This window comes from Ranitomeya variabilis, chromosome 2 (assembly GCF_051348905.1).
Source record: "Ranitomeya variabilis isolate aRanVar5 chromosome 2, aRanVar5.hap1, whole genome shotgun sequence".
NCBI classification, from domain to species: Eukaryota; Metazoa; Chordata; class Amphibia; order Anura; family Dendrobatidae; genus Ranitomeya; species Ranitomeya variabilis.
In genome coordinates, this window is record NC_135233.1 from 563,458,966 (window position 1) to 563,473,592 (window position 14,627).

General features: G+C 37.7%; 1 protein-coding gene across 1 annotated transcript; it reads left to right on the forward strand.

The window, feature by feature from the left end:
* Positions 1–395: 395 nt before the first annotated feature.
* Positions 396–14,274, forward strand: SALL1 (spalt like transcription factor 1). Its single transcript, XM_077288212.1, has 4 exons — positions 396–701; positions 4,104–4,196; positions 7,176–10,546; positions 12,697–14,274. Exons 1-4 carry the CDS (start codon positions 629–631, stop codon positions 13,135–13,137), a joined length of 3,978 nt encoding a protein of 1,325 aa, XP_077144327.1. The 5' UTR covers positions 396–628; the 3' UTR covers positions 13,138–14,274.
* The last annotated feature ends 353 nt before the right edge of the window (positions 14,275–14,627 follow it).

Below are 14,627 nucleotides of genomic sequence, written 5' to 3' on the forward strand. Positions count from 1 at the left end.
AGTGTGAGCAGTGTGAACAAGCCGCATCCATAGTGTCAGTGTGAACAAGCCGCATCCATAGTGTCAGTGTGAGCAGTGTGAACAAGCCGCATCCATAGTGTCAGTGTGAGCAGTGTGAACAAGCCGCATCCATAGTGTCAGTGTGAGCAGTGTGAACAAGCCGCATCCATAGTGTCAGTGTGAACAAGCCGCATCCATAGTGTCAGTGTGAGCAGCGTGAACAAGCCGCATCCATAGTGCTTGGCCGCAGAGCTGGCGATCTCCATCCTCCACATCCCATACACATTCCTGCAGATGCAGAGCGAGGGGCTGAGAGGGTTAACCTGGCGTCCCTGCCCCCTCCCTCCCTCCGCCTGAGCCGGCCCCCTTATTATTGGGTGGCAGCTGAGAGGGACAGGAGCCTCCAGCGAATCACAGGCTCATTGATTAGGCAGAGCGGGTTTGAATAGAGCTGGACATGTGCCAGGCCCCCCTCCTCCTCCTCTCCTATGATTAATCGCAATGCATTATTGATCATCATAATTATGGCAGGACACATGCGCGCTGGATGGGGCTCCCTGCCCGGAATTGGGAGCACATTTTGGGAGTAAATTATTTGTCTTCTGCCCCAGCTGATGTGTGAGCCAGCATGTCTCGGAGGAAGCAGGCGAAACCCCAGCATTTCCAATCGGACCCTGGGCTGGCCCTGCCTGGAAGTCATGGTAAGCGCGAGCCCCCATCACTAGCCCTGAGCCCCCATCACTAGCCCTGAGCCCCCCGACTAGTGAGCCCTGCTGCTCCCTACCCCTTCACAAGACCCTCCTGTGAAACTCCTCAAACTTTCCGAACCCTGGATGTGGTTTTATCTGTTCCACAGGCAGTTCCTTATGGGAGCTCGTTTCAATTCAATCCTATGCCGAAATCCAGTATTATCCGCAGAAAGGATATTAAAAACATAGTCCTTTAATTATAGATAGATCTATATTTTGTATATAACTAGTCTTTGCAAAAATTAACTTTTTTCCACTTTTCTTTTTTTTCATTTTTTTTTTAATATTCTGAAGTTCCCATCTATTCCCTTTTTAAAGTCCTCTCCTAAAATAGATCTCATACATGCACCTTGTATGATCTGACAACCCCCCCCCCCCCTTTCCTAGACCCCCATTGAAAAGTGATTTGTCCCCTCTTGCTAAACATCTCCCAGGCATAGTAGGCAGCTCCCCGTGTCTCATTGTGAAGACAGTGCAACATTTAGGGTCAAATCTTTCAAGCTATTCACTAACAAACAATGCTCTCCACATGGGAGAAATTTGGGAAAAAGACTAATTCAATCCCCCTACCATATTTTGCAGACCCCCATTTTTGAGATATCAATGTGTTGCACTGCACACCTAGTAAAGCACCTTTTGACTTCTTCTTTAGATAACGTCTTAAGAAGTGCTGCTCGAAGGGCTTAACTCTTGGCTAGAGCCCCCCATAACAACCTAATAAGAGTTGGGGGGGGGGGGGGGACTGTCTGCTTTGTCCCAGTGAGTCATTCACATAGAGGTGACCCCCTCCTCGTGGACTCCTATCCTGCTAAAAGATTAACCACATCCAGCATGATGATGGTTACTTATTAATCCCAAAAATATGGTCACTCTCTAGGTTTCCGACCAGAAACGAAAAAAAAAACCCCCAACTATTTAGTGTAACCAGATCCTGTCTTTGGTCAATGCTAATAAGCCCCCTCCAAAGCCATTATTTGTTGTGTTTTATCGGTTCCCACCATCTTTGCAAAACAATAGGATTTTCAATTTTAATTTGCATTAACTGTTTAAAGTCTGCACTTATATTTTTTCTCTCTATGGACATGCAAAAATCTACTTACTTTATCTGATCTTTAGTAAATTGCTTTAATTATTCGTGTAAGATTCAAGTAAAATTCAAGTTTAACAAAAGCTAAACCCCAATCTAACTATTTTATAGTAGAAGTATATAGAAACTTTCCATGGGTAACTTGTTTGCCTCCTGATATGGTGTAAATGCCTAAGACAATATAGTTCTAAATATGGTATAATTTCACTTAGTGTTTGTGAGAAAATATATATATATATATATATATATATATATATATATATATATATATATATATTTTCTCACTAAGTAACATCTAGTATCAACATAAAAATTAGAAACATACACTATATATAGTTTTCAGTATTAAATTTGAGGCTATTAATTAAACCAAAGTAATTAACAATTGGTTGAGGTGGGAGTTTACTGCTTAATTGTGATGCTCATAGTCTAAAGCTTAAAAAAAAAAAAGTTTTATTACCGGTAAATCTTGGTTTTCCAGCAGCCCTGCCCGCAGGACATGTATTGTAATAATTCAGAGGATTATCTTGTAATAATATTAGCACTTCGATAAAGCCACAAATCTTCCTCAAACAAAACGAACACGACGAAAACGAAACGAAATAATATCTCAATTTGCATCCAAAGATTAGAACGACTTGCTTTCATCCCTCAGTAATAAAAGTCGCACTTTGTGTAAACTCGCACAATCTTGTTACAAAGTCGCTGCGATAGATTGTATGGAGAGATTCCTCCCTGGAGTTTTTAATTCTTTTTGTTTGTTTTTTTTCTCAGTGTTTGTAAACATTGTTATCTTTCTGAGAAATTCAACAAGTCCTCTTTGTAGAGAGTCTAGGAGGAGTTTGAGATAAATTTGTGTTTGCTTTAGTGGAAATGTAAAAATAGAAATACTCCTTATTTATGGTGCGGGGAAACTATAAAACAAACCTGGAATTCGGGAGGTGATGGTTTTGTTGAATTTGTGAGGTGGTGATGGAGCTGAGGGAAGGTAGACTCATTCTGTTGGCTACTTGTTGAGTGTGCAGATATATTTGTGTAGGAATTACTATTTTCTGTGGCTCATTTTTTCTTTGCATAGGCACTATGGCACAAACCTTGTGAATTGTTGTGTTTACTGTCCTGTGTCCTGTATCTTGTACATCAATCTAAATCCCTCTGCTTTGTTAACCTCTGCTGGCCTCCTCTCTTAAAAAGGTGACAAAGTTCAGCATCCAATATGTTTTTGGATCCTCTCTCAATGACTCCACATCCAGTCCTTCCTAGCAGGGAGTTAACTCTTCCACCTTATCAGGAGCTGCACTTCTCCTCCACTAACCCTTTCCTGCCCTCACCCAACACTGGGATTGACAAGTGCTTCCCATAGAGAAGTGCTCTCCAAAACAACTGGGATTTAGTTTCTTGTCTGAATGCCAATATTTACGTAGGCAGAGTGTAGATGGAGACTCCAGGAACCTTTTTTTTCTTCCTTTTTTTATTTCACTCAACTCACACTGGAATTGTCATATTATGTGTTCTGTTTTTTTTTTTTTTTTGTTTGTCTCCTTTCTTCCTATTCAAAGCATTGCTTCTGGATCCCCACCTAGTGTTCACTATTGTAAAGTGTGATCCATTTATTGAAGTGAGAATATTTCAACAGTTAATATCTGAAACTAGCTGTTCCTCTTTAGTATTGGACTACAAATGATCTCCTTCAGAACATGTCAATATACATATATATATTCTCATAGTGTATATTCCTAGATCTCTCTCATATAATATACCTATTAGAGAAACCGCTTATTCAGATTTGTATCACATTGTGTGTATGCGCACATTATTTAATAAATACAGTTTATTTATATATTGTATGTTTTTTAATTCTCTATAGGCTTATGTATTATACTTTTTAAAACTTTTGGCTGCTTTTTCCTTTGTGCAAATGAATCAAACTGGTTTGATCAACTGATGCTTCATAAATTTTTTTTTTTTTATTTCTCTGTGGATTTCATTTTTGTATTTTCTTACACGTATATATATTTCTCACCCTAATTATGCTTTATATGCAAATTGCCTCTTCAGTCATAATTACACTTTAGGTACTTTGCTTAGAACACTATGTAAAAAAAAAAAAAATACAATCTATATATAATGTGTATCTGTGCAGATTAGTGTTTGAAAAATAAGATTATCTGTATCGATTCCTATATAAAAGTGCAGTTTCTGTTTCAGACCCTCCTTGCCTCTCAGCAAAATATTTTTTCACCCCAATAAATGTCTTACAATTGTAGGTACACTGGATCTAATGCAGATGAAGATTGCCAGAGAGTCAGAAGAAATGAAATCTGAAGTAGATGAAGGAAAACTTCTATTTAAAAATGAAAGTATGTCAACTTCTTTTTTTTGCTAATTGTTTTGTTTTAATTCACAATGGTCTTGTGATATTTTGGGATTATTAGTGCAGATATTATGAATATGATACAAAAATGTTGTATGTTAATGGAGAGAAAGTCTCTGCCCCCTCTGCAAGCTGTTTAGTCCTGAACTTGCTATTATTTGCCTAAGCACAGCTGACCAAGCAAAACTGTGTTTTAAAGTGGCATTATGTTTTGATAAATGTGATCTGGTCGAAACGTATTTTTCCACTGAATGTAGAGCTTAAATGAACATGCTGACATAATAGTTTTAATGCATTTTGTTCAAAATGTGTGCACAAACAGAATGGCTTTTTGTTCGCTCATAATTGGCTGTAAAAGTAGATGGGGACATAACCATTACATATGGAAATGTGCAGCATTTCTGTTGAATATATTAGATGCTGAATTTTCATGGGAAACAGAGGCAACTAAAATGCACATACATTGCTTGTCAACACGCTACCATCCCAACTGCACCCTAATCTTGCACTATTATCATATTTTATTTTCTCACCCAAAAAAAGTAGTAATCTAAAATTCAATATAAATAAATATTTATTTTTACACCTTTAAAAACTTTTTGATATATAGATATAGATACATTTATATTTTTCAACCCCAATCCTATTTGTTTAGCTCCTAAAAATGTTAATTTCACTGTTCCTAATAAGTTATTACAGGCCTGGGTATTTTATCATGTTGAAAGACGTGCGCGCACACAAAAAAAAGGTCTTTGGCCAAATTCAATGGTGGTGTCATGGAAACTTCTCATTATGTGATTTTTTTTTTTTTTTTTTTTTTTTTTTTTTAAGGATTGCAGTAAAACATGCAGGGAGGTAATCTCTGAATTAAACAGGTTTTTTTTTTTTTCACAGCCTTGTAAGATAACCACACACCATTTTTAAACAACAGAAGTTTCTGTCTTCACGCTGGGTGAACAATAGGAAACCATCCTGTTTTTTCAATAGGATCAGTTAGTTTTGGAGTCAGACTTACTTTTAATTTGCAAATGGTCTTGGGTGTGATAAGAAATGCGAGCAACTAGTGGGAAGAGCAAACTGGGAAGCCTTCCCCATAAGCTAATTGAAATGTGTGTAAGCGCAAACATGGGGAATGAGTTGGGGGTTTGTTATTACTTTTTTGGGGAACATTCTCCCTTTTTGGCACATGTACGAATCTGAATTTCAGTGTATGTATGTAATAAATATATATATATATATATATATATATATATATATATATATATATATATATATATATATATATATATATATATATATATATTTATATTTAATTGTCAGGAGTCTGGGGCACACTCTCCCTATTTGGCACAGGGATATGTATAATTTAATATATAATAAAATTCAGATTCACACTTGTGCCAAAAAGGGAGAATATGCATATGTGTGAGTATATAGCACTTCAGATTTCACACTTCTATAAACCTTATATTTTTTAAAAATAAATATATTATGTATTTAATATATATTTATAAATACATTATAATATAATATTTAGTTTTTATATGATTTATAGAAGTATGAAATCTGAAGTGCACGTTGATTATATTTTATCTGTAGGGGGTTGCAATGTATTGCATGCAGAAAGGTTTTAGATATCACAATTCCTATACTTTTTTATTATTTTATTTTTTTTTAATTGCAAGTGCAAAAAAATATAAATAATTTCTTGTCAGAAATCTGTAGGTCTGAATACCCATAAAATCTATCCATAATATTCACCTTGGCTGCTTATGTTACAAGGTTATATATCTATCGTTTTTCCCGTTGAGGTTGACTCCATCTGTGCATCAATCCAATGTTTTGCTATCCAGACACTCCTGTGTAAACATAGGGAATAAAAATAATGGGAATTTATAGAAATCATTCCCACACTTTGCAAATATTTTCATTGACATTGATGGTGTATTTCATTAATTGTATCAAAAATAAAAAAGAATACGAAACACTTGAGAAAGATTCCAACAAGTTTCCTTCTGCTAGATGCACCTTAGCTGCAGACTTGTTACTTGCGAAGACACATATGTTTCAAAAATAAAAATAAATGGCAATGTAGTTCTTAAATGTTCGAAAGACGTTAATGTATTAGTTTTTTTTTTTTTCTTTCCTCCCTGCTAACGAATAGCAGATGCCTGTTTACGCGAGAAGGGATGTAACGCTGACAAATAGTAATTTTTAGGTCATCGTAAAAGATTCGATTAGCTACAATAAGTGCCTGATCGTTCACTCACTACATTTTTATATTCCACTGGCCAATGTATTGTGACAATTTATATAACATCCTCTATGTAAAAGACCTTTAAATGTCCTAAACTTGGTCACTGCATCCGATAGTGCTGATATTTTCCTTGATAGGTTAGAGTGCATTCACACATATAAACTGCATTGGATCAATTTAACACAAAGTAACCTTGCCTAGTTATGATTTTTTTCTTTTTAATTGATTGCATAGTTTTTACACTTATCTTACGTGATTCACCTGTTTTTAAAACCCACTCGCTTTTTCTAGACGCAATTTCTATCCGACTTTTTCCACTACGTGTGGATACACCTGTGTCTCTGTTAGAATGAAGACTTCACCAAAATTAATAAATGAGGTTGACGGGAACTAAAATGTTTAACAAGGCCTTCAAGTTGTTCTTTGCCCATTCGAACAAACGCGTGAAATATTGGAAATCAATTCCATCTATGAAATTTCATTATTACCAAATGCCTCCTGCACACAGTATTTTATATTTTGATGGATTGTTTCAAGCAAATGATTATTTAAGATCCTCATAGTCAAGTCAGGAGTGGAAAGTGTTGAGAAAGTTGAGCAAAATTTGTGTCCTAATGATCATAAAATCTTTTCGTTGGAATAGAAATGTTATAAAGAAACAAGTTTGGGAGCCATTTTTTTTTCTAATTCTCAATTCTTGGTTTTTAGGAGTTAAAGAGAAGGTTCAAGCTCATCGGACACCCAAGAGCAAGGATGCTCACGTCTGCAGCAGATGTTGCGCGGAGTTCTTTGAACTATCAGATTTGTTGCAGCACAAGAAGAACTGCACTAAAAATCAATTGGTTCTAATTGTGAATGAAAATCCACCACCTCCTGCTGAAACAACCTCTCCAAGTCCCCCCTCAGATAATCCTGACGAGCACATGAATGACACAGTTAATAACGCAGATCAAGCTGACTGTAGTGACCTTTCAGAGCATGACAAGCCTGACAAAGAAGGATCCATGGAGGTGGAGATCGAAGCTAGCAATAGCAGCAGTGGTTCCAACAAAGTGGAAAATGGTGTTCCTAGTAGTAGTAATTCCACAGTGGGTACCTCAGCTATCACAACCGCACTACCTCAAGTAAGGGATCTGGCAGCTTTGGGAAATTTTTCTGTTATTAACAGCAATGTTATTATTGAAAACCTTCAGAGTACAAAAGTGGCGGTAGCACAGTTTTCTCAAGAAGCAAAGTCTAAAGGAGCAAGTAACAATAAAATGGCAGTGCCGGCACTAATGGAGCAGCTCCTGGCTTTACAGCAGCAGCAGATCCACCAGTTACATCTAATTGAGCAAATTCGTCACCAAATATTATTGTTGGCCTCACAAAGTGCAGAAATGCCTACGTCAAGCGGTTCTCAAGGGGGACTGAGGGTATCTGCTACACCGTTGACTACATTGAGTTCTCACTTGTCCCAACAGCTTGCGGCAGCGGCTGGCTTGGCACAAAGTCTTGCTAGCCAATCAGCCAGCATAACTGGTATCAAGCAAATACCCTCAGTACAACTACCTCAGAGCAACCCTGGTACCACTATTCCATCCAATACTAGTTCTCCTTCTATAAATCAAATGGCAGCAGCTAAAACTCCTTCTGTAGACAGAGTACCTTCAAGCACTGGTGGGTCACAGGTTAGTAACCCACCAGCTCCTATAATGTCTTCACCAGCTTTTGCAATAAGCAGTCTATTAAGTCCTGCTTCTAACCCACCACTACCTCAGACTGCAACAAGTACCACCATATTCCCCAGCACTTTACCCATCATTGGAACAACTGCAGAGGACCCGCTGAGGAAAAGCAAACCAGCCAGCGCGTCTCCATTCGAAGCAAAGAGCTCCTCCGATGAATCATTCTTCAAACACAAATGTAGGTTCTGTGCAAAGGTCTTTGGTAGCGATAGTGCCTTGCAGATCCATCTTAGGTCTCATACAGGTGAGAGGCCATTTAAATGCAACATTTGCGGAAACCGTTTTTCCACTAAAGGGAATCTAAAAGTTCACTTTCAGCGTCATAAAGACAAATATCCACACATTCAGATGAATCCATACCCGGTGCCGGAGCATTTGGACAACATACCAACGAGTACTGGAATTCCATATGGAATGTCTATACCACCTGAAAAACCTGTGACAAATTGGCTTGACACCAAGCCTGTTTTACCAACCCTGACATCATCTGTGGGAATGCCACTCCCGCCAACAATTCCTAGTTTGACCCCATTTATTAAGACCGAAGAACCGCAGCTTATAGCGATCAGTCATCCAATGGCAAGTCCATCTGAATCTGTAAAAAGTGACTTGCCAGCTATAACACCATCTTTTAAAAAAACTAACAGTCCTTCAGAGGAGCCAGAATCTATGGAGTTGTCCAACCCTGATGACAAAGGTGAAGAAAATTCTCAACATTCAAATTTTCAAAATTTTGACAGTACTACGTGTTCTCCATCTGGTGACTCTGTAACTGCTAACCACACAACTTTTTCTAACCCCATTCTACCAATGATTTCTGAACAATTCAAGGCAAAATTTCCTTTTGGGGGCCTTTTGGATACCGTTCCTGCATCAGAGACTTCGAAACTGCAGCAACTTGTAGAAAATATTGACAAAAAGTCAAGTGACCCAAACGAATGTGTAATATGTCATCGGGTACTAAGCTGCCAGAGCGCCCTTAAAATGCATTACCGAACACACACAGGAGAAAGACCCTTCAAATGTAAAGTATGTGGACGGGCTTTTACCACAAAGGGTAACCTAAAGACTCATTACAGTGTTCATCGTGCCATGCCACCACTTAGGGTTCAACATTCCTGCCCCATTTGTCAAAAGAAATTCACAAATGCTGTTGTGCTTCAGCAACATATTAGGATGCATATGGGAGGGCAAATTCCTAACACCCCAGTCGCTGAGAATTATCCGGACTCTATGGAATCTGATACTGGGTCCTTTGATGAAAAAACTATGGATGACCTTGACAACTTCTCCGATGAGAACATGGAGGACTGTCCTGATAGCAGTGTCCCTGATACACCTAAATCTGCAGATGCATCTCAAGATAGTTTGTCTTCCTCTCCGCTGCCCCCTGAAGTCTCAAGTATTACTGCTTTAGAGAATCAAATGAAGATGATCAGTGCTGGACTGGTTGAGCAGCTCCAGGCCAGTCTGAAATCAGCTGAAAATGGCTCTATTGAAGGTGATTGTATGACTAATGACTCGTCCTCTTTTGGTGGTGATATTGAAAGTCACAGTGCTGGGAGCCCAGCTGCCTCTGAGTCTACATTCTCAATGAACGCTTTGTCACCTAATAGCACAAATGACATTTTGAAGTTTCCGAATGCTGAAGAAAAGCCGCCTCGAGCTCTACCACCTGAAATGCCCAATGGGATGTCACCAACCCCTGCCAATGGAGGTGCTTTAGACTTGACTTCTACCAACACAGATAAATTAATTAAAGAGGAACCCATGGGTGTGCTCTTCCCATTCAGAGACCGAAGCAAGTTTAAAAATACAATATGTGATATTTGTGGTAAGACATTTGCATGTCAGAGTGCCTTGGACATTCATTACAGAAGCCATACCAAAGAGAGGCCATTTATATGTACAGTCTGCAATCGTGGCTTTTCCACTAAAGGCAATTTGAAACAGCACATGCTTACCCACCAGATGCGAGACCTACCATCACAACTTTTTGAGCCTACTCCTAACTTGACAGCTAATGCACATCCAACTCCAATCCCAACTCCAAATCCACTGGCAACCTTAATAAAGACTGAGTTTAATGGTTTTATGCATGGCTCAACTCAGGACAATAAAGAACAGCCTTCAAGTATTTCCTCTTCAGGATCACTGTCATCGTCTGCTACATCACCTGTTCTCCTTCCATCTTTGGCCAGAAGGACTCCAAAACAGCATTACTGCCATGCCTGTGGCAAGTCTTTTTCATCCTCCAGTGCTTTACAAATCCACGAGAGAACCCATACTGGTGAAAAACCATTTGCCTGCACTATATGTGGAAGAGCGTTTACAACAAAAGGCAATCTTAAGGTAAGTCCTCCATCTTTCATCTTGGAAACATAGAAATGGTTAATTGCAAGAGGTAGTCAACCAATTTAGGCGTGAAATATATTGCATCCAATATGGAGATACTTTGAGTATTATGATGCCCAAGTAAAAAAAAAAAAAATAGGCAGCCTATTTTTTTTTCCCCTGGGAAATGTCAATCGCAGCCCTACCTTTTTGACAATCTGTACATGCAATACCATTATTTGACACTTGTCTATCCAATGCATTAGATCAGAACTAATTGACTTTTTATCTATAAATTGTATCAATGTACTGAGAGTTCGTAAGGACTTCCTGAGGCCTCTTCCCCAAACCCAGCCTCCCTCCTGTTCCCTGCAGACGAAACGGATAATGGTATAATAAAAAATATATACATACATACATACATACATACATACATACATACATACATACATACATACATACATACATACATACATACATACATTCATTTTTAAGTCACACAATGTTTTGACAGAAGCCATAAGAACCGGAGTGTGCAAGGTTCCACAAATTATTTGTCACATGATGGTAAATGGGTGTGAGTGAAAATATAAACTTAATTGGAGACAGGGCTCCATGTGATAGATATATATATATATTTATCCCTTTTTTTTCTTCAGATCATAAATTTCCCCGCAACAGTAGTGCTTTAAATATTGTTTCTTTTTCACTTTACAGTATGTCATAACAACTTGTTGCTTTCCTATTATATGTATGCAATGGTAAATGGTTGCATACTCAAATAGTACACTAAGATAGAGAGATATATATATATATATATATATATATATATATATATATATTTTATACTTTGCAGCATTCATGTGCTTCCTATTCCCCTATATTAGTATTCAATTATTTTTTATTTATCGTATTGAATGTGTCTCTGCATAGTTTCCTTTGGTATGTATGTACACTATCACTCACTCTGTGCATGTATTTTGTTCACATGTTCATATCTTTAATTAGAAGTCTCTATCACTTGAGCATAGCATATGTATGCTTTTTTTTTCTTCCATTCGGCAGTGTTCATCCTTAGGCTAAATGCTTTAATATTTAATTTCTATTTTTACTTTTTTTTATCATGGAAAGGTGTTTTTTTTTTTTTTGTTTTTTTTGTCTCCTTGCATGGCGGTTGTTCTGCAGTTCACATCCCAATGCTGTGTCCATTTACATATCATTACCCAGAATCCCTGCTGTAGGTTAAAGAACTGTAAAACATGACATGGGTATTTGGAAATGGTTGAAGGTTTGCAGACAGGGTCATCTATCTTGGTTTTACTTTGAATGTATCACTTTGGTATGCATAGGCTCTTTTATCATGAGACATTAAAAGTAGTGCTGTTTATTAAGTCTGGTTTTCTGCTCGGAGTTGGTTTCCTTATGTTGACTTGATTGCCATGTGGGTTCCTGTAAACACGTTAAAATCCAGGATTCTATAATCTTGGCCAAGATGACGCAAAATAGATCCCAGATTTATTTTTTTTCTGTCTTGTGAGCCATCTAGAATGGTGTTTTTATACAAAGGTTGAGTATATTGACTTTTTGAATGACACAGCTTATCTTCTGAAACCCTTAAGTGTTTAACCAAGATGCCCTTTATCCATCTGAAGCAGGTACGACTTGGCCCCCTAACAGTAGGAAAGCCATTGTCTTTATTTTATACACATGGTGTTGACATAATTTTATTTTTAGTATACTTTTTTTTTTTTTTTACAATATTTAACACTTTTGTGCACATTCATGCTTTGAAGTATCCTTTTTTGCTTTTTTTTTTTTTAATTTAATTTTTTTTCTCTAAGCTATTTGGATTTAAAGGCCTACATATGATATGACAAAAGTTGGCCAAACTCGCCGATATCGGCTTTGTCGAAGGACAGTCTATGTATAGGGCATCCTGACTCTCCCAACATTATCTCTAAAGGATCTGGCATGTTGGATTTCAAACATCTGATCTTTTTGTTCTCTGGGAAACATCAGGAGATGGTTGTCATCCGATCTTTATCTCTTGTGTATGGGTGGGCTTTAGGTCGAAGTTTATTTTGGCCTTGGAGGTGTTTAGATAATGTTACCGTTGGAGTCAGAAGTGGCAATATTGGTAAAATGTATTTTATATATTTTTCTTGCAGGTTCATATGGGCACTCACATGTGGAACAGTACACCTGCAAGGCGAGGAAGGCGACTTTCTGTGGATGGGCCTATGGCTTTTTTAGGAGGGAACCCTGTCAAATTTCCAGAAATATTCCAGAAAGACTTTGTTGCCAGGACAGGAAATGGGGACCCGTCTAGTTTCTGGAACCAGTATGCTGCAGCTTTGTCAAATGGCTTGGCCATGAAGACCAATGAAATTTCGGTTATCCAAAATGGTGGAATTACCCCAATGACTGGAAGCTTGGGGAATGGTGGGAGCTCCCCTATCAGTGGCCTCACTGGGAACTTAGAAAAACTGCAAAACTCCGAACCAAATGCACCTCTAGCTGGTCTGGAGAAACTAGCAAACAGTGAGAATGGGACTTCCTTCAAGTTTATGCGTTTTGTGGAGGACAGCAAAGAGATTGCCACCAACTAGCCCACAGTCTCCAGGACATTCATGCAGCCAGAGGTTGCCATGCTTCAATTTTTATTTTATTTTTTTTCTTTCCAAGAACTGCACCAATGAGACTTTTTGTATCATGTTCATCTTCCAGAGTTTTAAGTGAGTGTATTTATTAGTGATTTAAAACCTTTTTGGCTCTGCATACCAATGCAAGCGTTAACTCTGGCCTTTTTGTATTTGGAACTAAATACTAATAGACTAGAGTTGGGAACCGGCTGTAACATTTATGGCAACTTGCAAGTCTTGACGGTTGATCTTTTTTGGCATTAACTTATTTTATATATTCGATTTTAACATTTGGTCCCTGGTGTTAATGCATAAGGCAATTTGGGAGTATGACTTTGTACGTGAATGCACATTTTAAGGGAAGATTTTTCTTTGTTTTATTATTCTGGGATGGGAGGGTCAGTTGTATGACATTGAATGATATAAGACTGTACAGCGTTACTCTTTACCCAATGGAATTTTTTTTTAAAAGGTTTTTCTTATCCACTAGTAGATGTTCTATACATTTCTTTTTTTTTTCAGCGTATAGACTTGTGTACAGTGACAACCACATCAGTCCAGATAGAATGCAAGAGTTTTTAATTATTTCACGTGGCAGTTGACTTTTTGTTTTTGTTTTTTTTTTTCCCCCCTTTTTTATTAGGTAGTTATAATAGAATGTGCTGGAATTTCACAATTGCTGCTAAGTATAGCATCTGGAACAAACTTCCATGGAAAAAAAAATAAATAAAAAATGTAGATGCTTGTGTATATGTACATATATAAATATATAAATGAGAAAATATTCACTTTTTAGTGTAAATAACTTTATGAATCCTTTGCTCTAAAGTGGTCCTTGGGGGTGGGGCATGGAAGGGCAGAGGAGGGGACTTGTCTGGTTCTCCTGCCCTCAAGGGGTTAGGAGCACAAGGATGTCCACCTTTCTGTTCATTAATGGAAAGGATAAAGTGATTGTTCATGATTGTTTATTTTTTTTTGTTGTTGTGGGAAGTGGACTTTTATGTGCTTTCTTTTGGAAAGTTGGACGTCCAGCTCAATTTATTGTTTCATTGATGAATAGAATACTGTAATTTTAATCAAGTACTCAAATACAAGAATTTTCCAAATGTGGTGTGTGCTTAAGATTTGTGCGTAATGGTGGGCTATGGTTTATTCCACATGATGGAATATACTTCAATATTCCTGAAAAGCCGCACGGCGCAGGCGGTTTACATCTGAGCTAAAACCTGTTTAGCTCACTGGCTTAATCCAAATTTAAGATTTGATTCCCTTTATGAAACGCCATTAGTGACACTTTTTTTGAAATGCAGTTGGTAAATTCTCAGCATAGAGATTTTGGCAAATCTCATCCGAAGGCCAAATTCACACATTCAGTATTTGGTCAGTTTGTTGCATCAATATTTGTAAGCCGAAACCTAGAGTGGGTGAAAAGTGGTGACGTGTTTCTATTATAATCA